The sequence below is a fragment of the Exophiala viscosa genome, assembly GCF_022695815.1.
Source record: "Exophiala viscosa unplaced genomic scaffold EDD37scaffold_1, whole genome shotgun sequence".
In the NCBI taxonomy this organism is placed as follows: domain Eukaryota; kingdom Fungi; phylum Ascomycota; class Eurotiomycetes; order Chaetothyriales; family Herpotrichiellaceae; genus Exophiala; species Exophiala viscosa.
The window spans coordinates 2,131,197-2,158,446 of record NW_026944353.1 but is presented as its reverse complement, the minus strand read 5'-3'; the positions used below and the strand labels follow the sequence as shown (position 1 = coordinate 2,158,446).

General features: G+C 51.4%; 13 protein-coding genes across 13 annotated transcripts; 7 read left to right on the top strand and 6 right to left on the bottom strand.

Annotated features, from left to right (window-relative positions):
- Window positions 1-67: 67 nt before the first annotated feature.
- Window positions 68-1,387, top strand: EDD37DRAFT_671023 (uncharacterized protein; the record flags this gene model as incomplete). The annotated part of the gene is made up of 2 exons (XM_062819388.1): window positions 68-311; window positions 371-1,387. The coding sequence occupies 2 exons, from the start codon at window positions 68-70 to the stop codon at window positions 1,186-1,188; spliced, it is 1,062 nt and encodes a 353-aa protein (XP_062675093.1). The 3' UTR covers window positions 1,189-1,387.
- A 674-nt stretch (window positions 1,388-2,061) lies between these two features.
- On the top strand, window positions 2,062-3,337 carry EDD37DRAFT_40671 (uncharacterized protein). The gene is made up of 2 exons (XM_062812398.1): window positions 2,062-2,585; window positions 2,637-3,337. The coding sequence occupies exons 1-2, from the start codon at window positions 2,193-2,195 to the stop codon at window positions 3,150-3,152; spliced, it is 909 nt and encodes a 302-aa protein (XP_062675092.1). The 5' UTR covers window positions 2,062-2,192; the 3' UTR covers window positions 3,153-3,337.
- A 272-nt stretch (window positions 3,338-3,609) lies between these two features.
- Window positions 3,610-4,311, top strand: EDD37DRAFT_604104 (uncharacterized protein; the record flags this gene model as incomplete). The annotated part of the gene is made up of 1 exon (XM_062814708.1): window positions 3,610-4,311. One exon carries the CDS (start codon window positions 3,610-3,612, stop codon window positions 4,309-4,311), a length of 702 nt encoding a protein of 233 aa, XP_062675091.1.
- A 366-nt stretch (window positions 4,312-4,677) lies between these two features.
- On the bottom strand, window positions 4,678-6,258 carry EDD37DRAFT_616375 (uncharacterized protein). The gene is made up of 2 exons (XM_062815659.1): window positions 5,328-6,258; window positions 4,678-5,273 (listed from the first exon to the last, which is right to left on the bottom strand). Exons 1-2 carry the CDS (start codon window positions 6,038-6,040, stop codon window positions 4,913-4,915), a joined length of 1,074 nt encoding a protein of 357 aa, XP_062675090.1. The 5' UTR covers window positions 6,041-6,258; the 3' UTR covers window positions 4,678-4,912.
- Window positions 6,259-6,266: 8 nt separating this feature from the next.
- On the bottom strand, window positions 6,267-8,504 carry EDD37DRAFT_40614 (uncharacterized protein). The gene has a single exon (XM_062812390.1). The coding sequence runs from the start codon at window positions 8,270-8,272 to the stop codon at window positions 6,596-6,598; it is 1,677 nt and encodes a 558-aa protein (XP_062675089.1). The 5' UTR covers window positions 8,273-8,504; the 3' UTR covers window positions 6,267-6,595.
- Window positions 8,505-9,287: 783 nt separating this feature from the next.
- EDD37DRAFT_40622 (uncharacterized protein) lies at window positions 9,288-11,290 on the bottom strand. Its single transcript, XM_062812391.1, has 2 exons — window positions 10,810-11,290; window positions 9,288-10,759 (listed from the first exon to the last, which is right to left on the bottom strand). The coding sequence occupies exons 1-2, from the start codon at window positions 11,039-11,041 to the stop codon at window positions 9,570-9,572; spliced, it is 1,422 nt and encodes a 473-aa protein (XP_062675088.1). The 5' UTR covers window positions 11,042-11,290; the 3' UTR covers window positions 9,288-9,569.
- A 579-nt stretch (window positions 11,291-11,869) lies between these two features.
- EDD37DRAFT_644961 (uncharacterized protein) lies at window positions 11,870-13,628 on the bottom strand (the record flags this gene model as incomplete). Its single annotated transcript, XM_062817574.1, has 2 exons — window positions 11,870-13,223; window positions 13,348-13,628. 2 exons carry the CDS (start codon window positions 13,626-13,628, stop codon window positions 11,870-11,872), a joined length of 1,635 nt encoding a protein of 544 aa, XP_062675087.1.
- Window positions 13,629-14,451: 823 nt separating this feature from the next.
- On the bottom strand, window positions 14,452-15,833 carry EDD37DRAFT_604099 (WD40-repeat-containing domain protein; the record flags this gene model as incomplete). The annotated part of the gene is made up of 2 exons (XM_062814707.1): window positions 14,452-15,780; window positions 15,831-15,833. The coding sequence occupies 2 exons, from the start codon at window positions 15,831-15,833 to the stop codon at window positions 14,452-14,454; spliced, it is 1,332 nt and encodes a 443-aa protein (XP_062675086.1).
- A 167-nt stretch (window positions 15,834-16,000) lies between these two features.
- Window positions 16,001-17,700, top strand: EDD37DRAFT_585362 (26S proteasome regulatory subunit N6). The gene is made up of 2 exons (XM_062814450.1): window positions 16,001-16,404; window positions 16,460-17,700. The coding sequence occupies exons 1-2, from the start codon at window positions 16,137-16,139 to the stop codon at window positions 17,464-17,466; spliced, it is 1,275 nt and encodes a 424-aa protein (XP_062675085.1). The 5' UTR covers window positions 16,001-16,136; the 3' UTR covers window positions 17,467-17,700.
- Window positions 17,701-17,744: 44 nt separating this feature from the next.
- EDD37DRAFT_671019 (calcium-binding protein NCS-1) lies at window positions 17,745-18,811 on the top strand (the record flags this gene model as incomplete). Its single annotated transcript, XM_062819387.1, has 4 exons — window positions 17,745-18,073; window positions 18,138-18,223; window positions 18,280-18,575; window positions 18,632-18,811. The coding sequence occupies exons 1-4, from the start codon at window positions 18,063-18,065 to the stop codon at window positions 18,809-18,811; spliced, it is 573 nt and encodes a 190-aa protein (XP_062675084.1). The 5' UTR covers window positions 17,745-18,062.
- Window positions 18,812-19,033: 222 nt separating this feature from the next.
- EDD37DRAFT_40561 (fructosyl amine:oxygen oxidoreductase) lies at window positions 19,034-20,858 on the bottom strand. Its single transcript, XM_062812381.1, has 4 exons — window positions 20,425-20,858; window positions 19,747-20,372; window positions 19,147-19,694; window positions 19,034-19,092 (listed from the first exon to the last, which is right to left on the bottom strand). Exons 1-3 carry the CDS (start codon window positions 20,597-20,599, stop codon window positions 19,176-19,178), a joined length of 1,320 nt encoding a protein of 439 aa, XP_062675083.1. The 5' UTR covers window positions 20,600-20,858; the 3' UTR covers window positions 19,034-19,092; window positions 19,147-19,175.
- Window positions 20,859-20,924: 66 nt separating this feature from the next.
- EDD37DRAFT_616357 (putative MFS transporter) lies at window positions 20,925-23,613 on the top strand. The gene is made up of 9 exons (XM_062815658.1): window positions 20,925-21,340; window positions 21,396-21,487; window positions 21,538-21,900; window positions 21,948-22,103; window positions 22,167-22,502; window positions 22,556-22,589; window positions 22,646-22,757; window positions 22,824-23,082; window positions 23,141-23,613. Exons 1-9 carry the CDS (start codon window positions 21,277-21,279, stop codon window positions 23,378-23,380), a joined length of 1,656 nt encoding a protein of 551 aa, XP_062675082.1. The 5' UTR covers window positions 20,925-21,276; the 3' UTR covers window positions 23,381-23,613.
- A 299-nt stretch (window positions 23,614-23,912) lies between these two features.
- EDD37DRAFT_40436 (uncharacterized protein) lies at window positions 23,913-26,231 on the top strand. Its single transcript, XM_062812368.1, has 3 exons — window positions 23,913-25,869; window positions 25,923-26,096; window positions 26,199-26,231. Exons 1-2 carry the CDS (start codon window positions 24,006-24,008, stop codon window positions 25,988-25,990), a joined length of 1,932 nt encoding a protein of 643 aa, XP_062675081.1. The 5' UTR covers window positions 23,913-24,005; the 3' UTR covers window positions 25,991-26,096; window positions 26,199-26,231.
- The last annotated feature ends 1,019 nt before the right edge of the window (window positions 26,232-27,250 follow it).

Here is a 27,250-nt window from a genome sequence, read left to right as displayed (position 1 = left end):
GCCAAACATTAAGCTCTCACCTCACGTTTACCGATATTGTTGAGTATTGACGTTCATTGCAATCATCATGCCTGCAGCGGTCAAACAACTATCCACTTGTCGTTACTGGGCTCTCGGATCACGTTGTCCCAATATTGACGCCTTCGGCACGAATATCTGTCAGTATGCACACTGGGACACAGGTAAACTGGCGGGCCATCTTGAACAACGTGGTACTTGCATCCCTTGGAAGTACTACGGCTATTGTGGTCGGGGTGCCGGCTGCTGGTACGAGCATAGACGCACAGGAGTGGATGGATTGTACCAAGGGAGTATGTCCTCACCTAACCGATACTCACCTTGTACTTAACTCGACGCTGACCGTCTCAAGCCATCGAACTCGATGGCTTCGGATTGCAGGTTGCGGATGCAGCCAACAAAGCGGGCTTCAACACCTTCAATCATGAAGCATTGTATCGTCTCATTTGGGCTGTGAAAAGGGTTGCTTTGCACTCAGGTGTTAACCGGTTCGGTCACCGTCCTCCCCCTCGTCACCCGATTTATCCTGACAGGTATCGACCAAGTGGCATCGGAGACAATACCAACAAAAAGAGAAAGAAAAAGGCTATAGCCATAAAGCCGCCTCCAAATCATACGGTCGAGCTCAAGTTCCATCCGGTCGAGCCTTTGATGCGAAAGCGTCCACATGATACCATTGCGGAAGAGAACCTGATCGACCTGACCACATCCTCTGACGATGGAAATACGACTGACATCAAAAGCTCGCCGAACACCACAGCAAAAAGACAAAAGACTTCGGATAACACCACCCTCAAGGCATTTCCGAATGCCGCGCAAGCTACCATCCATGCGCTTTCGAAGCGTGTCAACAGCGTTAAGCCGCCACAAAAGGCTGTTCCGAGAACCGTACGTCCACCGCCCGCTACTGTGGAAGACGAGATTGTGAAGCAGTTATCGCTCGTGAAGACCAAGCTGGACGATGCTAGAAAGAGCATGAATACCTGCCAAGCAACCATGAAATCACTGTTCGATGTGCATTATGAAAAATTTGACGATGACCAGATCATGGTCGGTTTTCAGAAGTTGAGCAACCTTATGAACAAGGTCTTTGACGCCAGCAAGGATGGCGCAGCTGAGGTCGAGAAAGTCATCGAGTGTTTCAGAGAAAAGAAGGCCGGTATATTGTGAAGGAGGAGAATATTCGCATTATGATGCCGTTAGAGGTTATTGTTGCCGAGGTGCTTACACATGTATTCGATCACCCCCCTGTTAGTCAGCAGCACAGCTGCAATTACTGTACATGGCAGGCACCTGTAACTGCATATATCACACGCAGTGCTACAAATAAGATATCAGCTTCGAAGTCAAAATTGCTATGTTTTCAAAGGGAGCCAACATCTCAGATGGTTGGACTGAGGTGCTGCAGGAACCCCGAGGTTGAAGGGAAAGATTGAGAGACGGAAATACAACCGACAACATCATCCGAGGTGACACCAACAACGTGTCACTTCATTTCAACTTTTGGGAGCTTTCCTTACCACGACAGTAAACGTTCGGGTCCATCGTCTTTCACATCTTGTACGGATCACGCGTAACGTTGCTTGTGCACACTATATGTGTAGCAGCCATGCAATACTCCCCTCGGACTTTGCTCCCTCCTGAGTCTCTGGGTGATTCGAAAATTTCCATGGTCACTGCTTCCGAGTTCAACGAGGCTGCAGGAACCCATATTTCGCCAAATTTGAAGCCTATGATTGCTCGAACCGGTCCCGATGGCTAAACGTAGCTTCTCATATGTGAGTAATGCATCAAGTCCGGTACTCATCATGGGCCGCTCCCTTGCCGTCTGCTGGAAATCAGACGATGGGCTGGGCGGTCGCCGTGCCATTATATCAAACGGTACATGCATTCTGCCGCACACAGTGAACATGGACCTGTGGTCGTTTTACCACAGCACATTCACTCATCATGGTCCTTTCGTTGTGCCTGCGAATTTCTTCACTCCCACTGCTAGCCACTCACGTCGGTCCATGCTACTCTCCCTATCCCTCGTCGGCATGAGTGGACGTGAACAACATCACTATCTCTTTTTAGACAACAGCTGAAGTCGAACATCGTAAAATCGCGGTTAGTTTACGAGGTTTCTCATTACCCTCAATAATGGGTGTCACTGATTTCCTTGCAGCGCGGTTATGGCCTCACAGCAACAAAACCAGGACAGTTCCCTCGCAATATCACCTGCGCTCATCGTTGGCATTGTCATTGCCGTATCTTTTGCAACCACGATCATCGTGGCTAGTGTTTATGGTTACTGCCGTAAGAGACGAGAGACTTCTGCCGACGACGAAATTGGCGAAAACGAGGCACCGATCTTCAATCCGAATCGGGTACGGACAGCAGGACAGACTGCGCGCTTGAAAGAGGTCAGATGGATCAACAATATGTACGCGTGGGAGGAAGGAAGACATGCAAAGTTGGAGACCGGAGAGCTACGAAGGGCGACCATGCTTCTTGGAAAGCAACCTGGTCAAAGTCGTGGTTGGGACGAGTGGAGCAGCATCGAGGAGCAGACTTCTACCCGTCATGTGAGTTCTTGCCACCGAACTTGACCATCGACGCTGACACGGCCCAAATAGATCCTTGGAAGAAGCGCTGGTGGCTGTGCGGGAGCGCACCTAATCTACAACATCGACGACCCTTACGCATCTTCTTCACGACATCGATTGAGTCATCAGGCCCTTCCACGATATTCATCCGTATTGCTTCCTCAGCCAATTCAGCGCAACTCGATTCGCAACAGCCGCCTACGACACAAATATCAAGAGCAGGGCGATCTGGAGCCACGAAAGCAAATCACCAACACAAATTTCGAATCAATAGCGTTGGGACCTAGTCAAGGACGAGATAGAAACACCCAGAGTCTGACCCCAGACATCCAAGTTTTCACTCCAAATGAACCGTATCCGCAGCCTCCTGTTCTACCACCTTCGCCTGGTTCCATAGTTTATAGTGACCATGAGGGCACGAATGAGCATGGACTCGCGGACACTACAACTCTCCAAGCCACAGATTCGAAATTGTCCCAGGATGAGGTCAAGAGCATGATACAAGAGTGGGAGAAGGTGAATGGGCGATTCGCAAGGACTGCTTGAACCAGAGTACAGAACTTTTTGTAAGGATAATCTTACGTTCGACAGCGCCGCCGCACAACCTTTTCACGCGACAAAGTCCAACTGGAGGTCATGTCCATTAGTTGCAGCCCTGAATGGTACCGGGACTCTGGCTACCATGTGGAAACTTTTTTGCTGTTTGAGGTATGGAGCTAGGAAGCTCCTGGATCGTTGCTTGGTAGGCTATCCAGCTTCAGTTCTGAACAAACCCAATCCTGTCCCATCGCGGGACGTCTTGGGAGGAAAAATCACATTGCTGCCCGAACCAAACGATGGCCGATGAAAAATCCTACAAGTATCTGGTCTTTTCCCTTCTTCTTTTTTCTCTGTTCGTTCTTCTTTCGACCTCTCGTTCAGCTGACTGTGTTGTTCGTCCAAGAAGGTCAACTTCTCGATTTACCTCATCTTACTTCTTCAAAACCACAACAGCATAGACAACATGGGCAAATACGCCATTGTCTTCCTCTCCCTGGTCGGCCTGGCGACTCTGGGTGCCGCTGCCCCCAGACATCTCAGTGGCCCAGGTGGCTTCGCGCCCACGCCGACGGGACCACCACGCGAGTCGCGATATCACACTACCAGCGAAGCTGAGCCAACCTCCGGCGAGTCGCATGCTCGCACCACCAGCAGAGCTGAGTCTCTCATCAGCGTGACGTACATCGACCCTGACGGCACCGGAACCAGCGACGGATACGGTCCCATGCCCACCGAGGTCAACGGCACATTTTCTGCTCGGGATGTGCCGGAGGTCACTTACTACCCGACCAATGTGACCGGGATGCCTACATGGACATCGGAATCTTGCACCAAGACCGTGACTGTGGACTGGGATTGTGCGGATTTTCGCATTTGTGATGATTATGATTATGATCCCAGAGTCTGCACCGAGCAGCCGCGGAGGACGTGGGTGGTAAGCGCGACTCCCACCACCACCGCCACCAGCAGCGGCGATGATGACCGTGGTGGCGGTCACGGAAGTAAGACTGAGTTCCCCTCACCGACTATGATCACGGACTACAGCTCTCCTCCACCGTTCTTGAGCAAGACTATTCTTGCGAGCCTTGACGCCGTCTCTTCCACCACGACCGGCGAGGCAGAAATCTCCCCGTTTCCCTGCGCTGGAAATTCAAGCTGTGTATGAGTGAGTTTTTTATCCAGATGTCGATGTCCGAACGGTACTGATGATTCTGAGCAGGCTGAACGCACCTCATGACGGCCGAAAAAGGCGGTAGACAAGGAAGTGTTCGGTGAGGACTTGGCCGAAAACGCGCGGAACCTGACGGGTTGGTGATATGGTGGGACTTGGGGCTCTGGGAACCGTATGGCTGTGCCACACACTATGTAGTTTGGCGGGGTACGGATGCGACACGATGGCAATGTACTATCCTGGAAATGCAACCCATGCACCTGGTTTCTAGAGGTGACGGACATTGCAAATACGGCTGTGGGTTTGCTTGGGCTAGCATTCCGATACGTCTACAGTGATAGGTAAACAGCATGGATAGGACAAGACTGGAGTTTTGTGATTTGAGTTTGCTGAGCATTCCTCATGTGATGTTCCTGGTAGATGTCTCTTTTGAATGACCGCTTGGTACTGTGATACATTATTTGGTGTTCTATGTTTGCTATCGTTGCAGTTTTGTGTACAGAGTGGACAGTTCAAGACCTAGTAGCCTTCCATCGTCCCCATTTCCAGGCGCCTGGGAAGTGCTGACGGTGCTATGTGGCTATGTTTGTCCGACTTAGAACAATTGCCCTCTGATAGCTTTCTCGACCAGCACTCCCACCGCACCACAGCTGATAGCGATCCAGGTCCATCTGTTGGTGATCTCCTTGGGTTTGGGCCAGAAGCTGTTTTCTGCTTCCCTGTAGTCTACGAATTCTCGCGCCTTGATCGCAGCAGCTGTGTCGCCGCGCTGAGCATCATGATCGTATCGGTCCTTTTGGGATTGCTCTGTTTCCTTGTCGCCTCCGACGTAGCGGAGGAAAGCGTAGTTGGCAAGAGGGCCCAAGAACGTCAAAATCGGATCAATCTGGTCCGTTGCGGAGGATGATAGCAACAAAAACGGGAATGCAAGGTGGACTAGAAAGTCACCCAGGTAGCTGCTCGTTCGTCAGTGCATGACTTGTGGTATTGACTGTGAGAAGGGAACATACTTTGGGTGTCGGACAATGCTCCATACGCCAGACTTGTTCAATCCACCTTGAGGTTCCTCAGCTTCCTGGCGCTTGTATTCTTCCAGCTGGTGATCCGCGAGCACTTCGAGCGCGAAACCGGTGCAGAAAAGACCAACGGCCAGACCTCGGTAGATTTCAGCGATCTGTGGCTCTGGACCGGATTGGTAAGCGACGCCGCGTCCTTCAGGCTGAATGGCGCCGAGACGGAAGGGCAGAGTGAATGGCAGGCTGATGATTGACTGGAAGATAGCTTCGGGTAGGAATAGAGAGAGAAGAGCTTTGTACCAGAAGTTCTTTTCTTTCTTGACGGCGGTGTATCGTGGATCATCCCCCTTGCGTGCGGCTGAACGTGTGGCGATACGATAGAAGAGACGAGTGCCCCATGCTGTTACACCACCCAGCAGAAGTTTATGAGGCCATGGCAGACGGATCAGAGCGTCGAGAACTGTCGAGTTTGGACTTTCGGCGGCTTTGTGAGCTAGAAATGCGGCCCAGGTGTTGAGGACAATCCCGGAGGGCCAGAGCCAGTCTTTGAGCTCGACTCGATCGGTGACACGAGCTGCTCCAAATGTGAGAAGGGAGAGGGCGCCATGGAGTTGCAAGGATGGAGTGAGTCCTGCCTGGGCGAGGCCGAGAAGCGATCCAGTCGAGGGATATGCCTGGAAGGCTTTACGTTCCTGAAAGCCAGACATCTTTGATCAATCACCTGGAAGAAGCTCACCTCTTCGAAGGCGGATGGCGAAGATGATACGACCCTTCAGTGATGGTTCGATGAACGTCGGTCTCAGGGACAAAGCTGAAGAACAGGTTGTTCGATGTTCATGTTGTCATCAGCGGAAGTAGCGATGGTGCCTTCCGCAACGACGTCATAGTCCATCCAGCTCACCTCACAGCAAACGAAGGCAGATACCAATGCGAAAAGAGCCTCATAAATGCTTCTCGGGATTAAATGTTTACTATGAAATAATATAGAGTACCATCCAATCCGCCTCCGTCATCTCGATCGTGATACTGAAACATAGCTGGCTTCCCACCCTGGATTTGATCGCCTTGAAATTCGTAACCCCACCGGACCCAAAAAAGGATCAAAATGCTTCCCCCAACACCAGCGCTAGATGGTATATAACATGAAGCATATGTCGAACCCATAAAAGATTTCCACCCGTGAGGAGCTCATCTTCGGACTCCGCTTTCCACTTCGTAAATGCTGTAAACCCAAAGAGAAACATGGCATCAATACATAGACTTCATCGTAGCAGACCGCCAACATCAACAAAAGTCAGATCATCTGGACCGCTTGGCCGCGTGATCGGTTCTTCGTCTTCCTCCTGCTGAGACGGTAGGCGATTCTGTCGTGAGATCTTCCTGCGCTCTGCAGACCGCAGTGGGGAGCGTCCGGGACTGTTGCCTTTTCTTGGCGAAGACGAAGACGCACGAGAATGGATTTCGTTTTCTTCCCGGATGTGTGAATGCCGGGACAGAAGCCCGCCAATGTCGGACAGGAAAGCCTTTGACCCTGATTTACCACCGGTAGTGTTCGATTGCGACAGGCGACGTGCCTCAATGATAGACGTTTGTCGGGATAAAGAGTCGGGTGATCCTGGTTTGTCGACGAGTCCACCCACATCGAAGAATCCCATCTTGCTTGGCGTGTCAGGCTCGGCATATGGGCTTGCCGGCTCATCCATTTGAGCTTTCAAATCGCGTAGTTTGATGTCGGTCGACCCGCTACTCATACTATCCATAGACTTCTTCCTTCGACCACGTGCCGCCGACGAGAAATTCCATTCCGAGCTGAAAGCCGAGTCCTGGCGATGGTGACCAGTCTCCAGGTCAGCAGTATGATTGGGTATGGCGACTTCAGCCGGTCGTGGTAATTGTTCAATGTTGCTGCCGTGTCGCAGTGGCACGGGTAATGCTGCGCCCACGCCCCTGGCAAGGTCTTCGTCAGAACCCCAGTGATGATGGGTCATGGACCGACTCCGGGTGCGGGTCATGGTCCGATTGAGAGAACTGTTGTCGTCGATAGATGGGACTCTGAACTTTGCTTTCTTCACTCCCTTGTCGCGAATGAAGCTACCGATAGCTATGGCGTTGGACACACCTGCTGCGGCCAGGATCTCCAGTGACGCTAACAGTGATCGGTATTGCTGAGAAGAACGACGTGATATGGTGGAGGGTATTCGATAGGCGGTGATGGCGATAAGGATGACGGACAACAGAAAGAGCAATATGAGGGATATCTTCTTAGTGTAACGCATCGAAGATTGCCAGACCAAAGGTATAGGGAAGACGATAAGGACGACATCCGTGACCATATCGCATACTCCCATGACAATCAATTGCACCAAGCCTTCTCGACACTTCGGACCTGGATCTGGTACCACCTGCCAGTAGTGATCAAAAGGTTGGCATTCACTGATCGTCGCGACAACGACTCCGAGATAGGTGACGACGAGAAACCCATAGATGAAACGCAGACCATATTCGTAGGACTTGGCCCATGATTTTCCGATGAGGCGCTTGAGGAATTCAAGAACGGTGAACTTGGCAACCCAAATAAAGGCAGCATAAAATATGCGCGCAGCCAGGACCAACCTGCTGCCGACCTCGCGCTGGCGAATCTCGGACTCTGTTAATCCTGCAGTCTGTGTGTTGTTTGTTCCCCAGATCAAGATCACATGCACAATGGCCATGCGGATCATGAGAGGTATTATGCTGAAGAACATGATCCAGTCTTCTCGAAAGAGTCTTTCGGTACGGACCCATCGACCGAACAATCTTATCAGGATGGCCGTCAATGCGAACAATGTACACCACCATGATACTATCAGCGTCGGGTTCATGGCCAGCTTGGACTGCAAGCCCGGCGGCTGGAGGTGATACATGTGGACATCGGTAATCGTGTACTCCGAGGCCATCATGATGTTGGCGGTGTGAGGGAAGGTCTGGGTTTCGAGGATCGCGATCTGAAGTTCATGACCTCGAGGGGGCTCGGAGAGGTGAATGTGTATTGCAAGTGCGCCTTGAGGCCATGGGACAGAGTTCGCAACCGTCTAGGGCTGTCGCATAAAGTCGTGAATACCTAGCTTCCCTTCCACCTCTTGCGCTTGGACGCGTGTGTCAGTGGTGGGCAAATACTGTAGTGTGGACTCGACCGACGACAAAAGGACAAGCAACAAGCGAGTGAAATGTTGGAATGATGGTGAAAAGGGTCGCTCAGGTACATGTGCTGGTGAGGTGGAACTGGCTGGAGGGCCATGACGAGGTAAAGAGGGCTCTCCAGTCTTGTGGCCGGGTCAGGGATGTCGAAAGCGAGTGCCGGACTGACAGTGGCGCGGTCACTGATAGAGGCGGGATGTTCTAGTGGTTAGTGGGCGACGATGGGATGAGACGCATACGCTTAGCGAGTCAGGAAAGCAGGAGAATGGCCAGGGGAGGAGATGGTGCGAGAAAGGTGCGGACCTGTGGATTTTGGCGTCTTCGGGCTTATCATGGGCTGTCACCGGCCTCATGGGTGTGCGACTTCGTGGATATGGGGGGTTGCACATGTTATACCAATCGTAATGCAGAGGGTGGATTGGAAGGCTTCCGGAGGGGGATGACAGAGTTTAACAGAGCCTTTGGATTTTCTTCTGCCGGTTCATCCACCAGATAAGAGACACAGAAACTCGAGTCCAAATCTGGTCCAATCTCCGTGAGCCTTTATAAAACGGTGCCGCAGATAACATCGCTCCCTGATTACGAGTACAGAGGAATCATCATCGTGTCGCTCAGCATCTCAAACACTGAGACAACTGACTCGTAAGCTGTTGGTAGAAGAAAACTTCAAGTGTTTCGAGTGTGCCTGGTCTTTGAGCGCATGCTCATCTTCTATCTTGAGCATGGAGCCCACCCCGGATCCACAGGCCATCGCCTACCTCTAGCCCTGCTGGGGATTTGTGTCCGAGCACAAATGAGACAGTCCTGAGGCACCGAGGGCACATGGTTGCGCATATTTATCCTGGCTCCATGTGCGTAAAAACGTTGACTAGGATGATGTTCTGTTCTGTTCTGTTCGCCTGCTTCCCATCTGCTCCAAGACAATCGCTACATGCAGAATCATTCCTTCCGATGTACAATTGATCTGCCAGTTTCAAATTTGTGAAACATCGTTAGTTCGCTATAAAATGCCGCCAATTGAACATACCAGTCATATTCAAGAAGTGCCCTAGTCCACATTCACCTTCGTCCTTCATCAAGCCATTGATTTCTGTACACTTCATCATCGTTGTCCGCCACTTCCAAACTATCAGCCTCGGCAATGCCTGTGTCAGCCAATTCGATTGCGCTGGGAAGTACGGAATGTCTGGGATTATTCGAGAAGCACAGGTCGAATGTTCTTTCGGATCCAGCCCTGATCCCAGTTGGCTCCAAGCAAATAGGGCCGTACAGCTCAACATCGTCAATCAGCGCCCCTTGATGGTGGGAGATGTGCTCGAACAGATGCTGTTCTCCTGTAAACGCGGAAGACGAATCGCCACTCAGGAGACAAATCAAGCATTTGTAAAATCGTCCTTTCTTCTGGTTGGGTGCCAGGTGAGATTTGAATAGAAGAAGTGATCGGAAACGGAGCTTGGATGCTTCGTGTATGCTATCGTCGAAGCGTGGTCGACCACGTTCATCGCGGTCGGCTGGTGTTGCGAATGGGCACTTGCGGCAATGACAGGCCCACTGTAAATTCTTCATAGCCACTTGTAGTGCTTTGTCATAGACAGCATTCTGCACATAGTAGGCGCCTTTACAGAGCCCTGCAGCGGTGAGCACGTCTGCAGGTGAGAAGGTGGACGCCGGGCTCAATGGGGGCGTCATGATCTGCAACCTACGGTCACCCAGGTTCATCGAGCCGGGCGAAGAGGACATGGTTGCCCGCGGAGACAATATTGGTGAGGTGCTCTTGGAGGTTGAGGACCGTGGAATGGCGAGAGCACTCGAATTGTCCTTCGTCTCCTCCGTGGATGGGGTGCGATTCAGGGGTTTGAAGACTTTCCATGACGATTTTCGCGACCTCATGGGGCTTGGTGGTGTACCGACCTCAGTTGTCAAGGTATCACTACGCTTCTTCGTGTCTGCCGGATTCTTTGATTCCTTGAGCTCTCTCGACTCTCCCGCGTCTTTAGAAGGTTCTTTTGCCTCATGTGGAGAGAGTCGTGAAATTGACAAGTCTGGTTCGGAACGGAGACTTGAGCGTTTCTGTTGTCGAATGTATAATTCGTTGAGTATGGTCACGGCTTTAAGCCTGGCTTCAATCGCCGAATCGATACATGTCTCAAAGTCTGTCATGTTGTCGTCTTTGCTCGCCAGGGTAAGATGACGGAGGAACGATGCTTGTACCTCTATAGTAAGGGCCTGTAGAGCCTGATGTGCGATATCTTGCACCGGTCAGCCATGCCTGGAGTCAGAGTAGAGGGGGTCTTCTTACCATCGCCTTGCTCGAATTCAGTCCCAAACCTTTGGATACCCTTTGCTGCGATTTTCTCAATCTCTTCCTGCCCCTCTTGCAATGATTCCTCCAAGGCAATGCTGGGAGGTAAGGCACCCTTGGCCTTGCGGCGTTCCTTTATGTTACTGACAATACTTCCTCCATCTTTATACGCTGTTATAAGGGCTGCTACCGCCCCAACCACAGCAATGCCAATCTCGATTCCCGACATTTCGACCTCAATTTTTGTCGAGCCAAGCGGGGTCGTGTGAGTCTCCTACTGATATTGTGTCAGGAATTGTGAAGGACCTCCATTGTTTTAGGACACAACGAAGAAGCATAGATGGGGCATGCTGGTGGTGCGCAGGGTAGGAGAGTGTTGTTCGTCAAAGCATTTCGCAATGAGACGATTGGGAACTCCATGGAAAGCCAGTCTCACGACAGTACTCGAGCAGAGCATGAAGAGCGGATTTAGTAACACAAGTGAACATGGTTGAGTCATGGCTATGGGCCGAACGAGGCCCTGCAGAGAGACTTGTTAGTAGAGGCTGCCTTCTCTCGTGGCCATCTTGATGGCAGAGACTCGGCGGTCATACAGGCAAAAGGTAGCCAATGATCTGAACATGTGGCCGTATGCCATCAAGTCACGACCAGCAGGAGATGGGGCGCAGTCATCTTAGTTGGAGGCTTTAGTGCGGCTTTGGAGAAGGTGGTGAAAGCTTGAAGTGCGCCGAAGTGCTTGAAGCTGTCGGGTAAAGAGGGGGATTTAGTGACCTCGGCGAGTCAGGGATGATCTCTCCACGATGGCAGCACGTGCACGACAACTGACCTACCACCTCGTTGCTCACTGCTCAGCCTCACCAGCCTCGCTTCTACACGTTGGCTGCATTCGGCCCCTTCAGATTAGCCTCAATTCCTCACCGAATTCTGGTACATCAAAGGATCTAATACTGCTCACAGGAGAGGAACACAGCCTAGCATGCTGTCATTCCGGTCACTGATACCTACGGCGTGTTTTCAGGCCCCAGGGTCTGCCTCGCCGGTCTCCACGGCATAGTCATCACGCTCCTGCTGGCCGAGCTCCGACGATGCGAACCACTCGACCACCTTCCGAGCCCAGGTTGCCTTCTTCAACCCAACCAGGCACCGGGTCTCCGCTCTCTTTGCTCTTTATGACCTTCCACACTTTTGGGAAGCCCGCCTTCATTGGTCCGCCAGCTTTTTGACTTCCAGGTATGGCAAATCTGGGATTGGTATGTAGGGCGAACCCTCTGAGCAGACCTTGCTGTATCAGACTGAGCACGACCGACTCAACTTCAGTCATTGTCGGAAACTCTGCGGTGTCTTGGGACGATGGCGTATGCTGACCAATATACTGATCGTCATACTGTCCACTTTCAGGGTCAAACCCCGTTTCGTTGATAGCTGCATCGAGTTCCCTGAACTCTGGATCAATATATGTTTCCTCTCCGTTTACGGCCTGAGACCCAAGCCCGTGCGAGAGTAACCCTCCCCTGTACCGCGGCAACGCCCACGCAGCAGCGTCACGGACGTAATTGAGCCTCAAGAACGGTACTTTCTTCTCTTCGCCCATATATCCGCTAAACAAAAATGTTTTTCGGATAAGACTCCTCCAGACAATGATCTCACACCTATCACGTAGTTGAAGGAGAATAGATCGCTTGAGGAACCACTCGCCAGACTCACTAGTCAGGTCAAGATATTGGTGGAATCGGCCCAGGTCGCCTGCCTGTATGATCTTGCAAAGCGGTAGGAATCTAGACCCCACCTCGGCGGCTTCGGAGCGCGATAGGAGAGTCGGGGAAGGAAATCGGCCCAAGCAAATGTTGGAGGCTGTCAAATATATGAGAATCAACCGTCGATGCTTGATTGCTTGCCGGTGACATTGCTCGTATGCCTTCTGAAGCACGGGCTGGGCGCGAAGGAAGTGATTGTTGGCGAAATGATACCGGCCCAGGTAATATAGGTAAGTGACCCGTTGAGCTGCCGGATAAAACGACAGAGGCGGGGATTGTGCATCGATGCTGGAAAACATCTGTTGAGCATTGCGTAATTTGCGACACTGCGTTAGGAGCTTCAAACATGAGTTGGCTGTCAGATAGATGCCGACTCGTTTGTCGTCCGCAGCAGGGCGTGATGTTCGTTGCACGCCAGGACTTCCAGCCAGGCATTTGATGAATGCGTCTCGTAAGACGTTAGCGGCATCTTCCACGAAGCTTACTTTTCCCGGCGCGCCCTCGGTGTCCTGTGTTGCAACAAGGTTATCGCTTTTGACCAGGGAAGGATTCCGATCCAAATTCGTGGCAATAGTGGCCAGTGTCCGGGAAAAAGACAGGACAATCGGTATCATAATGACTCCATACTTGGAATCGCCCAAAGCGATGACACATTGGCTAGCAGCATGGTTAGCTGGGGTTCTTCGAAGATTGGTGCCTGACTTGCCTTGTGAGTTGCCTGATTTTCGAGGCTTTGGCTTGATTATCCGCTGTCGTGAAATCTCTGAGATAGCGAAAGTACTGTACAATGCTCTCGGCGAACGAGATACTGAACGTCCCAAACTCATCCCAAGACAGGTCCCTTTGACACCTCGTGACGAGGTCAGCATCATTGCCCACGGGATAACATCTGCTCAATTCCGAGTTCAGGTCCGCGTAGGGCTTTTGCCGGTCTGGTGGCAGGCTGTCGAAATCGAGCTGGATGAGCTCTGTGATCCGCTGGCCATTCTTGCTTCTGATACTGTCGAGGATGACCACCAGAAATGAGTCAAGGACTGGTGTGGTGACGCCAAAGGCAGGCATTTTGTTGCCGGTCTCTAGACGTAAGTGTCGAATTCACGACCTCAAGCGCACCTTAGCTGTGGCGTCTCCTTAGCGCACGCGTATGTCACGGAGACATGGGCTCGGTAGGTATGAAAGGCATCATGCAAGCCTAGCTGAATAGTATGAAACGCCTAGCGATTTCTTCGATGACCAGCATTGGAAGAGATCAACGCTGGCAGGAACGGAACGTGTTTACAAATATTGTAGAAATATCGAGGTTTAGCAGAGCCTGATTTGCTGGATTTGGAAGAAATGAACTCGATTTGTGACTTTTGATTGGCCCCAACTACTTAGTTTATGTTCATTCGACCTCATCTGACTGCGAGGCTGCTGGAACTCGGACAAAATCTTTGCTACATCCTGCACGGCAGACACGTTCCAAAATGCTGTACATTAGCATTGGACATGATTTCTCCGTAAATGTGGTCTCCGACTTCCTATCGACTACATCTGCCTAAGTAGCCGATCTGGAAGTCACTAGCCCTCCGTAGCGAAATGGTGTTCACACCTCTTATGCAGTCAATCCGTTGCTGACGTTCTGTCTCAATGGCATACGTGTGAGTGCCAATATGCCCGGGTAAGGGTGATGGTCTGCGGGCACAGGTGTTTGACTTGGAGGCAAGTATTATGCCTCCTCGAAGCGGCGTCGTACGGGCGAGTGATCTGTCTGGACGAGCGTCACGTCCACAGCCTCATTGTATGGCTTCAGCCAACCCGGCACATGCTTGAGTAGGCGATCGATGAGTGTGATCGCGAATGGTGGACTTGCTGGGCTGTATTGGCACAGCCCTGCAGTGATTGTTCACTTCTCGGTAGCCAACACCATCTTTTCTCGCTCGCTCTGGCGAGGCATACTACCTTTCTTGCTATGCTTCCGCACATTCTCCTCTTTCCTCTTGATTGATTTCAATTCTTCACCCTTGATCTCGCCCGCCTTCTTGACAGTCTTAGGAATATGTCGGTGACGCTTGATACGTCGAATTTCCGGCATGTGAGCGTACCGCTTGATCAAAGCCTCGTCATACTCCAGTTTTTGCCTCTGTCTTGCCGACTTGACGCCACTTCGGCTGGAAGCATTCGTTCGCCATACTCTGACATTGCCATCGTCTGATCCGGATAGAACGTAATTGTTATCGGCAGTGAACCGTGCTGAGAACACCCTCTGCATTCTCTTTGTGTGGTAGACATCCCTGGAATGTCCCCGATCCCTATTCCACAGCCGGATTGTGCGGTCATACGATGCGCTGACCAATTCTTCGCCTGTCGGGCTGAACTCCACATCCATGACTGCGGCAACGTGGTCCTTCAGGACATTGAGAGCCCTATCCAATTTGCGCATATCGAATATATAGATGTTGTGATCTTCATTTGCCGCAGCAAAGTTAAAAGCCTCCATCGGATTCCATGAGATGGCGTTCGATGCCAATCTCATCGTCACTTTTGAGAGAGGTTCGGAGGTCCGGAGGTCATACAGTACGATTGACCTGTCGAGGGCGGCAGAAGCCAGGACCGACGTTTCGGTTTGGTTAAAAGAGACGGCTGTCACGGTGTCGGTTGAGGTTGGCCATCTCAGTACCTGACTGGGTCCTGATGAAGGCCTCGAGAGATCGTAGATGGAAATCGAGCTTGATGAGGCAGCGAAGGAGGGGAGATTTCGATGATGTGAGATGTCTGTAAACGCGCCTTGCCCAAGATAGGTGGCTAGAGGAAAGCCCTTTTTCTCTCCGTTGTATGGATCCCATACCTTTACGGTCTTGTCGGTGGCACAAGACAGCACCTTTCTGTCGGGAGTCCAACACATGCCTCTGACAACATTTTCATGTGCTCTGGCGCTCCATATTTCCTCACGAGAGGTCAAATCCCAGACTTTTACAACACCATCACCACTACCACTGGCAAATCTCTCCAGTGAACCAGGGTCTTTCGCCATGGAGTACACCCCGTCGACGTGACCCTCACCTAGTTGGCCGACAAATGGCGCCGCGAACATGCGTTCCATCTTCACTGCGTTGAGCGCTCTTGTGTATTCTCTGGCACGTTCGAAAGGATGGTGAGAGGGATCGAGATTTCGTGGTTGCCGCATCGCACCGTCGCCCGGAGGCGGCGGCGGCCTCGTCAAAGACTTGATTTTCTAGCAAATGTCAGACCGAGTTGTATTGGAGCGCGATACAGGGAACTTACCATCTCGAGGACAGCATCATGTGGTCAGTCATAGGAATTAGGTATCGAGAGAAAGAACTGGAGGGAGGGCAACGAAATGAACTTTTTTGTGGAGACGATTAGACGCCGCCCGCAACGGAACCTTTCCCTGCGAGGAGGCTAAAGTTAAGCGTCATCCGCGGTGCCTGCAAGGCTGGGGTGCTTTCCGTGCTCCTTCACTCGCCGACCGCGTCCCTTCTGAGTTACATCTACACTTTTCGACCACCAATTCCTGCGCACACGACCAGGACCCGTTCATCTCATACACTCTCCTTAACTTTCTTCGAGATGGCACCTCTACCTTCCAGTGAGGCCAAGGTGACCGAAGCCAAAAAGGTGGCCAAAACCGATCCCGCAAAAGCAGAGAGCATCTACAAAGAAGTGTTGGCCAAGTCACCCGGATCCAATCAAGCTGCTCTACAAGACTATGAAAGTGCTCTACTGGGCTTAGGTGAACTTTACCGAGACAACAAGCGCGCAGATGATTTGGCGGAGCTGGTGAAGACGAGCAGGTCGACGTTGTCCTCGTTTGCAAAAGCGAAGACGGCGAAACTTGGTACGTCCAGCTCGATCAATGCCTTTGGCAAGAATTGTACTGACCGGAACCCTAGTTCGGCAATTGCTTGACTACGTCTCAGAGATCCCAAACACCCTCGAGCTTCAGATCTCAACCACCAAATCATGTATCGACTGGGCCAATTCCGAGAAGCGATCCTTCCTCCGCCAGAACCTCGAAACGAGATTGGTTGGGCTATACATGCAGAAACAGTCGTACTATGATGCACTTACGCTGATCAACAGCCTGTTGCGAGAGTTGAAGCGACTCGATGACAAGCTTGTCCTGGTGGAGGTGCAACTGCTGGAATCCAGAGTGTATCATGCGCTCACCAACCAAGCCAAAGCAAAAGCTGCATTGACCTCTGCGCGGACGTCTGCTGCATCCGTTTACACACCACCACTCCTCCAAGCCGGCCTAGACATGCAAAGTGGAATGCTGCATGCCGAAGATCAGGACTTCAATACCGCTTTCTCATACTTCATCGAAGCACTTGAAGGTTACCATAGCCAGGATGATACTGCTCGAGCAACCTCGGCGCTACAGTACATGCTACTGTGCAAGATCATGTTGAACCTTGTGGACGATGTAAATTCCCTGTTGGCATCGAAGCAGGCACAAAAATACGCGGGCACGAATCTGGAAGCAATGAAGGCGGTGGCTCGAGCACACTCAAACCGATCACTGGAAGAATATGAACAGGCCCTCTCCAACTACCGTTATGAACTCGGTAGCGACGTTTTCATTCGGAATCACTTGCGACGACTGTACGATGCAATGTTGGAGCAGAACCTGATAAAGGTGATCGAGCCATTCAGCCGGGTGGAAATTGACCACATTGCAAAGATCGTTGGTCTCGACACACAACAGGTGGAGAGGAAACTTTCGCAGATGATCCTGGACAAGATCATCATTGGTGTGTTGGATCAAGGAGAAGGATGTCTCATCGTATATGATGAGGTGGAGAGAGATGCTGGTTATGATGCAGCTCTAGAGACCATCGAAAAGCTTAGCAATGTGGTCGATGTACTCTATACCAACCAGGCGGCATTGTTAGAATAGTCGAAGCATGGAGTTTTGGGGGTTGCATGGACTTTCTAGCTGGCATCAATCACCGGACAGCCATGGTAAGGGGCTAATTACGCCGGGCTGGCATGGCATCTCGACCTGGAAGGGTTGATCAACCACGAACCCTATCGAGTGTGAGGTCGTGTTCATAAAATGTAGAAGTACACGCGTGGTTCCCACATCAGCATGCGCATGGTGGATTAGATGGCTTTGTTCCGTGCCGATGGCTTTGTCATTATTCGCGGTTCCCCTCCAAAAGAACTTCCCTAGGACAGGCGCCAAATAGAGTCGACCACTGTTTTCAGGTGCTCCCTTACGTTCTTCTCAATCTGCCCTTCGACCTTAACCTGACCTGGTAGCCTTTACTACCCGGAGACAAAGCGGCTGCCTATCCTCTCTGAACCATCCACGTATTCAAGGTGCTTCTACGAAGAGCAGACCGCGCATTGCATACAGCCTCAGCGCAGCCCCCACCACAGCGAAGCACGCGCCTGCCAACGCAGCTCATATCGAGTGACGTCGCCAGTCAATACTCGAGATCTGTCGTGAAACTCTAGTAGGAAGAGGCCTCCAGGCCAGAGGCATACAGTATGGGACAAAAGTGAGCAGACTTGACGCTCAGCGCAGCGCACATCTCGTAAGGGGAAGTGCTGACAATCTCACAGACAGTCCAAATTGTCGCCGCAACAATTGGAGGAACTGCAGAAGTCGACACATTTTGACAAGAAAGAACTGCAACAATGGTACAAGGGTATGCTATGGATCGAAGCGGCTTCAAGTGAACATCCCCACTGAACTACATTCCAGGATTTCTGAAGGATTGCCCTTCTGGCACGTTAACGAAAGAAGAGTTCCAAAAGATTTACCGACAGTTTTTCCCTTTTGGCGATCCCAGCTCCTTCGCAGACTACGTCTTCAAGGTGTTCGACTCAGATAAGAGTGGTACGATTGACTTTAAGGAGTTCATATGCGCGCTGAGCGTAACCAGCAGGGGCAAGATGGAGGACAAACTGGACTGGGCGTTCCAACTATATGACATCGACGGAGACGGGAAGATCAGCTACGACGAGATGCTGGCCATCGTCGAGGCAATCTATAAAATGGTAGGTTTGGGAACTTCTGTTTGATCAACGCATCGCTGACGGTGGTACCCTCACAGGTGGGCTCTATGGTCAAACTCCCAGAAGACGAAGATACGCCCGAAAAGAGAGTACGGAAGATTTTCCGGATGATGGACAAGGACGAGAATGGAAGCCTTGACATGGCCGAGTTCAAAGAGGGAAGCAAACGTGACGAGACCATCGTCTCGGCTTTGTCGTTGTATGACGGCCTGGTATGATCGATCGAACGACACCCTCCTTTCACACCTCATCTGCCGACGGGTATTGCATACGAGATTACGGCGTTTGGTTTTTTCCCATCGGTTGGCCTCTTTGCTATTGGAGCTTCGATAGGGTTGGCTCACATACCTCATTCCACGACCAAGAACTACGCCGGAACAGAAAAACGTATCTTTACTTGGAAGACTGCAGGATACTGTTGCAGCACCATTAGTCGGCCTTCTGAGTTGAAGTCCGCAAATGTATTACAGGCCTTTTTCCTTTTCGACGGGTACACTACCTAGTGAGCATGCTCAGCCCTGCGTTTCTATGAGCCACGAATTGATTTCCCTACGGCGGTCGCTACAAATGACTGCCAGGCTTCTATGAAAGCTTTGCCTGCTTGTGTACTTGCGTCCAACGATGCACTTTCTGCAGGTCCATGACCTCGCCATCTGCACCGAATCGGTTCTGTGTATCATGCCAGTCTCGTGCCACAGCCGTTTCCGGTCTCCACCTGAATCCCTTTTTCAGTCTGGCCTCTATCGTACCTTCAAGTGCATCTGCAATCTGGACAGATACGGCGGGCATCATCATGAACCCCATCCCCGAACCACCCACACCAACGACGAGATTTGAATACCTGGGATGGCGGTCTATCAAAAACTGTCTGTCAGGCGTATCAGCATCCCAGCAGATTCGTGCAAAGCTGAAAGGGCGGTCGGCAATTTGAGGCACACTCTCACGAAGGAACCGGCGAGCCCTCTGCTCTGCTTCCACAGGGATTTGCTGTTTTGCGAAGGGTATCGACCGCTCTTCGCCAGTTTTCGGGTCCTGCATGAAATTGCAGTATCCTGGGTGTTCATCAACGAATTTCAATTCGCCATCCGCCTCCGAAGGTTCCTAGAGCACGTTGTTAGGAAACAGTTATTGGTGAACGACACGAAAGGCTTACAATAAAGAAACCACGTTCAATGTTGAATAAGACGGGCAGATTCTTCCACGTCCGCCTCTCTTCTTCCGTCATCTGGATATGCGCCAATGTCCACGCCGTCGGACGAAGTTGTCGCTCAAAGTCAAATATTCTGTCGCTGTTGGCACCCGCGCAAAGGATAGTTCGATCCGCTTTGTGCTCTGTCCCATCGGCTGTCACGGCCCCGAGGACGTCAGAAGATGAATAAAGCAGCCGCTCGACCTTGCCTTTTGGATCGCCCGTGATGAAACAAACACCTAGGCGCGAGGCTTCGTTGTATGCGGCTTCCAGTGCACCCCGTGCAAAGACCCAGCCTGCACCGTCCTCGCGGATGAAACCCTTCCAATTGGGGAATGAACCGGTCAAAATGCCTTCGGGCATGGTCTGCTGGAAGTCTGTCGCTGTGGTGAGTCGTCGAATAGGGGATTTGCAGGATTTCACATAGGCTTCGACTTCTTTGGCGGTTTCTGGGGTGGTACCAGCCATGATGAAGCCTGTAGGGTGATAAAACGGTTTGTATATTGAGTCATTTCGCCATGCGTCTGTGGTGATTTGGAACATCCTGTTCCAGACGTAAGATTCATCGTCGTCTTCTGGTGACGGAGATCCTAGAGGTAGTGAGTCACAGGGTTGCTGGTGCGCTTAGGATAGGGCACTTACCTTCTTCCACGATCTTGTTGACATCGTTACCGGCCGATATAGGTGACGGTATAGGGTGGACGTCGAGTACTGTGACATTCTTGAAACCACGCCGGGCGAGCTGTAAAGCTGTGCCGCATCCCCAGGTTCCTCCGCCGATCATGAGTATCGACGAATCGTGCGTAAGTTGTGACATGGTGATAGGTTTCTGAGTCGACACGCTATACAGAGATGTAGACCGAAGAAAGAATGCTTCTGCAATTGTGCTTGTTGCAGCCAGCGGGTTCCGAGTGATATTTTCGGCACGGAGGTTCCGTCCTTCAGCACCTCAGCAATGTCGCGATTTCCGCCCGTTTCGCTTGGACCTTCTGTTCTGCAAGAGTCGAGGCAGCTGGGAAAACAGATGTGGCTGGTCCAACACCTATGTCAAGATAATTTGTATCTAGATATCGAAGGGTTGCTGGATAGTTATCATGTGGATCCTGCCACCGACCTCGCTTGGCCCAAAGAGGCAAATGTTGCCGTAGACCAGATTCCTCGTGCTCTGATTGATGCGCCTGGACCTTCTCAATGACTTTTTGCCGACGATGGCCTCCATCATGGGCGTCGCTCCCGAATGCTTGTTCCACATCATTTGGCGCCACTTCCTAATGAGAAGCTTGAATGCACGAATTGCTGAACCCATATTGGCGTTGTTGGGTCGCGTGTCCAAGCGACCAACCCCAGAGACCTTGACAGAGTTAAGAGTGGAGGAGATCTACTGCGGAGTTGAGCGAGTGAGTCCAAGTGCGGAGGTATATACATATGGATGCTTTCCCGGAGCATGTTCAGCAGAGGAAGCATAGCAAGACTGTCCAGATCAGCTAGGGTATCATGGCTGCCAATACTGTCACCATCCACCACACCGACGTCCCAGGTACAGTCTACCTGGTTGATGGTAAGTGTTGGCCGAGAGCATTCCCCTGGTGCCGTTCCTTCCTAACAGCATACAGTCGATCATTCGGAGACTGGAGCTGCCCACGGTGGCAGACATGACGATATTATGCTGGTCCCTCAGCCTCTGAGCACTGCCCGTGATCCTCTTGTGAGACTGACGTCTGCCTTGTCCGCCCTGTCCCAGCTAACAGGTTGTAGAACTGGTCTCGCTCGAAAAAACTCTGGTCTCTTCTACTCGCCTCTTTCTTTGCCTGCGTCATGTCATTCGGCGAAAACAACCTCGGTGCAGCCTGGACTCAGATCTCGGACGAAACAAATGTCAGCTTGAACAATATGAATGGTGGCTCGGCCCTCAATTACCTTCTGTTAGGCTTCGTCAACATCATTTGGGTTCCCACTGCAATGAAGATCGGTCGCAAGTTCGTCTTCATATCCAGCATGACGATCAATATGGCAGCGGCGCTCTGGAACGCGTACATCTTTGGCACTGTGCAATGGTACCTGAATAATGCATTCGGAGGGATCGGAACCAGTGCATATGAGGCGATCATTCAACTCACCGTAAGAACGTCCAATGGTTGTTCCGGCAATGCTGACATGCTGTCTAGGTCTTCGACATGTTCTTTGCTCATCAACGCGGTACAATGCTTGCGTTTTACGTGTGGGGAATGCAGCTTGGTTCAATCCTGGGTTTGATCTTAGGCGGGTATATTGCTGCTGGGCCAGGTTGGAGATGGGGCTGCAAAATCGTAGCGATTCTTAGCGTGAGTATTGACTCACTTCTGCCTCTCGAACTGAGAGTCAGCAGGGCTTACCTCTGCTTGCAGGCTTTCGTGGTCGTTTTGTTCATTTTCACGTTCGATGATACCCTCTTCCCACGACACATTTACCGCGGTCGTAGTGGTCCAGCTGAGAATGCGGAGGCAGTGGCAGCGACGGCAGAGACCCACCAAGAGAAGACTGCGGATGGCTCAGAACCGCAACCTAAATCAGCTCCGCCGGTCACCAGGCAAGTGACAAAGACAGAAGGGACCATGTACAAACCTCCTCGCACATACTGGGAGATTCTGTCGCCTATTCACAGCTTTCCAGAGGACAAGACGACTTGGTGGCAATACTTTCGTCGGCCTTTCGTCCTGTTCTTCTTTCCGAACATCGTCTGTGTAAGTACTTTTGTCATGAGTCTCTCTACGGACTGGTACTGACACAGCGCCAGGCCGGTATCATTTTCGCATTTGGTTGCACAGCAGGTGAGTGAGAGTTGTATGCATTGACGAGAAGGGCATTGATACTCACGTCTACGCAGGGATTGTCTCATTCAACACCATCTCGGAGATCCTGACCGATGACCCGTACGATTGGGGCACAGGTCCTACAGGATTGATCTTCCTGGCTGCACTGGTGGGTTCGTTCATTGGGTATGTCAGCAACCTCCTGATCTGTTTATGCATTTGCTATGACCCCTTGGTATTGACATCTGGTAGGATGGGAACCGGATACTTTGGCGATCAGATCGTTTTGCGCCTCGCTCGTCGCAACAACGGTTACAAAGAACCCGAGATGCGTCTTTGGGCTCTTTGCTTCAGCTTTGTGTATGGAGGTGTTGGTTATTTTGCATATGGCTGGTGCTCGAAAGAAGGAGAATCATGGGTCGGCATTGCGTTTGGGCTGGGCGCTATGATTGCGCAGCAAGTTTCCGCTACCAGTATCGCTACGACGTATGCGATGGAGTGTTTTGAAGGGGTAACTTGGCCCCAGAGCCCGAAGCCGAGCAATTTGACTGACCAATCGTCCTGCATAGATCTCTGGAGAGCTTGTCGTGGTCCTGGCAATCTGCTCGTCTTGCATCAACTTCGCCATGTCATTCAGTGTCCAACCTTTAATCGATGCAACAGACTATGGGCGAGCATTCACATTCTTTGGATGCCTTGTGCTGGGCTCAATGGCACTGGCTGTTCCTTTGAATATATGGGGAAAGTCTTGGAGAAGTCGATGTGCGGAAAGGTATCACAGATTCGTAGCTGAGGCTGTTAGTGTGTAGGACACCTTGGTTTCGATATGATGGTCAAAGAGGTAGTGAGTATGGTGAGCGAGTATGGTGAGCGGGTTTCGTTAGATGCTTGACGGAGATGCCCTCCATAAGTGGAAGTTGATGAATGTTACCTGTGCATATCATATTCAGGATACTCGTGTCTTAACGGCAGGTGAAAGTCATTGAGGTAGCCTGAGTACGCTATCATTTACACCGACATTGAACACGCACTTAGATTGTGCAGATGTGTCAAAAGACAGGGACAGGGACAGAGACAGAGACGCGTCACGTCAAGCTCACTCCTTGATTGTTTAACTTCTTGACGCGGCATGGTCCGAAGCGGTAAGTTTGCCGATGTCCAGCTGTCACTTTTCGCATTGTGGACGCAGTTTGGGAGTACAGGAGTCAAGGACACCTTTTACACAATTGCCGGTGAAGTGCTCTTAAACAACGTCCAGTGTCCCCAGGAGTCGAAAAGACCTGTCAGCGACAAACCCTCAGCACACCCAGCGTCCTCGTATCATCCATCAGATAACCATGAACGGGAGGTGACCAGGAACTCCGCAACGCTACATGCCATCGGAACCCTCGGACTGCCACTGGCGACAAGTGTCTCCCTCTTGACAATCAAGCTATGGCTTCCTTCTTCTCCTCAGTCCTCCTCTGCTCTCTGTTATTGGGAGACGCTGCAGCCTTCTATCTCCCGGGAGTGGCACCGTCCTCCTACTCCCTCGGCGACCGCGTCCCATTGACTGTCAATGCCTTGACTCCCTCGATTTCAAGACATGATGAGCAGATTCATGCGGTAGTCTCGTATGACTATTACCATCCAGCATTCCGGTTTTGCCGGCCGGAACTTGGACCTAAGCGAGTCCGGGAATCGTTAGGGAGCATAATATTTGGGGATAGAATACAAACCTCACCGTTGGAGTTGCATATGGGTCAGAATGAGACATGCAAGATGGCTTGCCAGACCGGAAACTTCGACGAAAGATCGTCCAAGTTTGTCAACTCCAGGATAGAACAAGCATACAACATCAACTTCCTCGTCGATGGGTTACCCGCAGCCGAGCTAAGAGAAGATCCTCTCAGTCATGAACGGTTCTCGAGCCCCGGATTTCCGCTGGGCAAGGTGAGAGAAGATGGAACGAAGATCTTACACAATCATTGGGATATCATCATCGATTATCACAAAGCCGGTTTGAGAGGGGAACAATATCGTGTGGTTGGCGTTCTGGTCCAGCCTCAATCCTACTCAGGGTCGAAGGCTTTGGAGGAGGGCAAGGCAGACTGCGCTGCGGATTCGGCGCCGGTCACCCTGAACGATGTCGGCGAGACGTCGGCCTTGTATACATACAGTGTGTACTGGCGCCCGTCAGATACTGCATGGGCGACACGGTGGGATAAATACCTCCACATCATCGATCCGAAGATTCACTGGTTCTCACTTATAAACTCGACCGTCTTCGTCATCTTCTTGGTCGGCATGGTCGGCACTATCTTGTTGCGGGCCCTACGCAAAGACATTGCACGATACAATCGGTTGGAAAACATCAACCTTGACGATTTATCGGGGGCCTCTGCTGTGGATGACGACGTTCAAGAGGATTCTGGATGGAAGCTTGTCCACGGCGATGTCTTCCGCAGCCCTCGATACACTCTGATATTAAGTGTCTTGCTCGGCAACGGAGCCCAACTTTTTGTTATGACGGGCGTCACGGTAGCATTTGCCATGCTAGGGTTCTTGTCCCCTTCGAACCGAGGCTGGCTGACTTCCATCAGTCTGTTATTGTACACCCTTTTTGGTTGCATTGGCGGTTACGTGTCTGCACGCGTCTACAAGAGCTTCGGAGGCGAAAATTGGAAACTCAACATCGCGGCTACGCCCATCTTCGTTCCTGGGGTTGTATTCGGTACTTTCTTCCTCCTCAATCTCTTTGTCTGGGCGAAAGGATCCAGCGGTGCAGTGCCCTTCACTACGATGCTGGCAATTGTCGCAATCTGGTTCATCATCAGTGTACCCCTGAGCGTTGCCGGCTCCTGGTACGGGTTCAAGCAGCCAGCATATGAGCCTCCCACACGGGTCAACCAGATCCCTCGGCAAATCCCCCCTGTCGCACGATCACTGCGACCGCTACCGTCACTTCTCCTCACAGGCATCTTGCCGTTCTGCGCCATCTTCGTGGAGTTGTATTTTATCATGACGTCGTTGTGGACAAGCAAAATCTACTACATGTTTGGATTCTTGTTCATTTGTTATGGGCTGATGGTTTTGACATCGGCCTGCACTACCATTCTACTCGTGTATTTCTTGCTCTGCGCTGAAGACTACCGATGGCAATGGAGAGCATTCTTTGGTGCGGGCATGACTGGAGCGTATGTTTTCTTGAACGCGCTGGGCTTCTGGGCCACTCGAGTCAGCTTTGGAGGATTGACTGGTGCTGTTCTCTATGTCGGATATTCGGCACTGATCAGCTTCATGGTTTTTGTTCTTACTGGTAAGTTACCGAATAGCTTCCGAGTGAAGACAAGTGACTGACGTTGTGGACAGGTACGATCGGATTCTTCGCAGCTTACGCATTTGTTCATCGGATTTACGGCTCCATCAAGGTCGATTGACGACTGAAGTGTGACGCCAACAAAAGCATACCGGAAGCCTACAAAGTGGCGAAGCATGTAGCCGCAGGAAAGGACAGATTGAGGCATATAGCCTTTTGTGTAACATGTACGATTTGTTACGATTTCGTCGAAATGTTCCCACTGCTCAAACTCTCAAGTGCTGTGTCCAGGAGGCTGGGGGAATCTGCTGACTTGTCATATTCCATAGCGTACTTGACATCTGATTCCAGCCAGTGAAAAAGTAGAGCCGTGTCGATGCAAATGCAGGTACGAAAGCACCAAAGAGATGGGCAAAGTGTGGTGCTGATCAGTGGCCGGACAGGATGCCGACTGAGGGCGGAATCTAAAGCCGGGCGTGTAAAGAGTGAGAGAACAACACGTCAATTCCAGCACCTTTTGTCGGTTTGCATGCATGTTTCCAGGCGCCTGGGGGGCCAAAAACTTAAAGAAGAGGTGTGAAGAAAGAAAAAAGGACCATTGAGTGAGGATTGAGTTTGGTTCAGTGGCGGCCCGGCAAGCGCGATGTAAAGATCAGCACGAGGCAAACAAAAGATTGTCATCGAATTGATTTCGCATATGCAGATTGGTCGCTGTCATTTACGCTGATCGGGCTCCAGTGAGCGAGCGACGTCAGGGGCGAGAGAAGCATCAATGTGGAGTAATAAGCCCGCCCTCTTCAAGGCCAAAACCAATTGGCAAAGGAAGCACTTTCACTCCCATCACAAGGAGTAAACGAGTCATTCAAGCGAAAGCACGAGTGGTGCTGTGACAAGTGCCCAGCAGAAAGGGTGGATTAATTGGATGTCGATGACCTAGTTGATATATAAGGTAACAGACCTTGGGAAGTCCGTGACCGTGACCGGAGAACATAGATGCCAGTGAACAGTGTGGTTGCGGACCTCCCAAGCCTAGTAGCCCTTGTTGTTGTTTGCTACAGGTAACAGAAGGGGCAAGAGGTAACGACTAGTGTAGTGCCAAAAAGTACTGAGTAGTACATCATTCCGTCCCGTACAAGCAAGCCATGGACCGTGGGCACACGAGGACACGCTTTAGTTGACAAAGCTTTGCGTTGATCATAGCTTATTCTTGCAGTTGATGTGTAGAGACGTGGCTAGCGACATGGGTAGGCTTTGATAGCTTTATGAGACCAGAATACGAGTGTCTATGACCCAGGTGCACAACAGACGAAGAGAGGACACTGTACTCGTAGTTAATGAACGGTGGCCCTGTTGTGGCACCTGGCAAGGCACCCGCACTCGC

What these genes read in the sequence shown, in the direction of transcription:
- EDD37DRAFT_40671 (XM_062812398.1), top strand. Translation starts at nt 2,193, where the DNA reads ATGGCCTCACAGCAACAAAACCAGGACAGTTCCCTCGCAATATCACCT. An exon ending in AGCAGACTTCTACCCGTCAT is followed by an intron (nt 2,586 to 2,636) that starts GTGAGTTCTTGC and finishes CGGCCCAAATAG; the next exon opens with ATCCTTGGAAGAAGCGCTGG.
- EDD37DRAFT_616375 (XM_062815659.1), bottom strand. Translation starts at nt 6,040, where the DNA reads ATGTCTGGCTTTCAGGAACGTAAAGCCTTCCAGGCATATCCCTCGACT. An exon ending in AGCATTGTCCGACACCCAAA is followed by an intron (nt 5,274 to 5,327) that starts GTATGTTCCCTT and finishes ACGAACGAGCAG; the next exon opens with CTACCTGGGTGACTTTCTAG.
- EDD37DRAFT_40614 (XM_062812390.1), bottom strand. Translation starts at nt 8,272, where the DNA reads ATGATGGCCTCGGAGTACACGATTACCGATGTCCACATGTATCACCTC.
- EDD37DRAFT_40622 (XM_062812391.1), bottom strand. Translation starts at nt 11,041, where the DNA reads ATGTCGGGAATCGAGATTGGCATTGCTGTGGTTGGGGCGGTAGCAGCC. An exon ending in TGAATTCGAGCAAGGCGATG is followed by an intron (nt 10,760 to 10,809) that starts GTAAGAAGACCC and finishes GACCGGTGCAAG; the next exon opens with ATATCGCACATCAGGCTCTA.
- EDD37DRAFT_585362 (XM_062814450.1), top strand. Translation starts at nt 16,137, where the DNA reads ATGGCACCTCTACCTTCCAGTGAGGCCAAGGTGACCGAAGCCAAAAAG. An exon ending in AGCGAAGACGGCGAAACTTG is followed by an intron (nt 16,405 to 16,459) that starts GTACGTCCAGCT and finishes CCGGAACCCTAG; the next exon opens with TTCGGCAATTGCTTGACTAC.
- EDD37DRAFT_40561 (XM_062812381.1), bottom strand. Translation starts at nt 20,599, where the DNA reads ATGTCACAACTTACGCACGATTCGTCGATACTCATGATCGGCGGAGGA. An exon ending in CAACAAGATCGTGGAAGAAG is followed by an intron (nt 20,373 to 20,424) that starts GTAAGTGCCCTA and finishes CACTACCTCTAG; the next exon opens with GATCTCCGTCACCAGAAGAC. An exon ending in TTGAACGTGGTTTCTTTATT is followed by an intron (nt 19,695 to 19,746) that starts GTAAGCCTTTCG and finishes AACGTGCTCTAG; the next exon opens with GAACCTTCGGAGGCGGATGG.
- EDD37DRAFT_616357 (XM_062815658.1), top strand. Translation starts at nt 21,277, where the DNA reads ATGGCTGCCAATACTGTCACCATCCACCACACCGACGTCCCAGGTACA. An exon ending in TACAGTCTACCTGGTTGATG is followed by an intron (nt 21,341 to 21,395) that starts GTAAGTGTTGGC and finishes AACAGCATACAG; the next exon opens with TCGATCATTCGGAGACTGGA. An exon ending in CTGGTGGGTTCGTTCATTGG is followed by an intron (nt 22,758 to 22,823) that starts GTATGTCAGCAA and finishes GACATCTGGTAG; the next exon opens with GATGGGAACCGGATACTTTG.
- EDD37DRAFT_40436 (XM_062812368.1), top strand. Translation starts at nt 24,006, where the DNA reads ATGGCTTCCTTCTTCTCCTCAGTCCTCCTCTGCTCTCTGTTATTGGGA. An exon ending in CATGGTTTTTGTTCTTACTG is followed by an intron (nt 25,870 to 25,922) that starts GTAAGTTACCGA and finishes CGTTGTGGACAG; the next exon opens with GTACGATCGGATTCTTCGCA.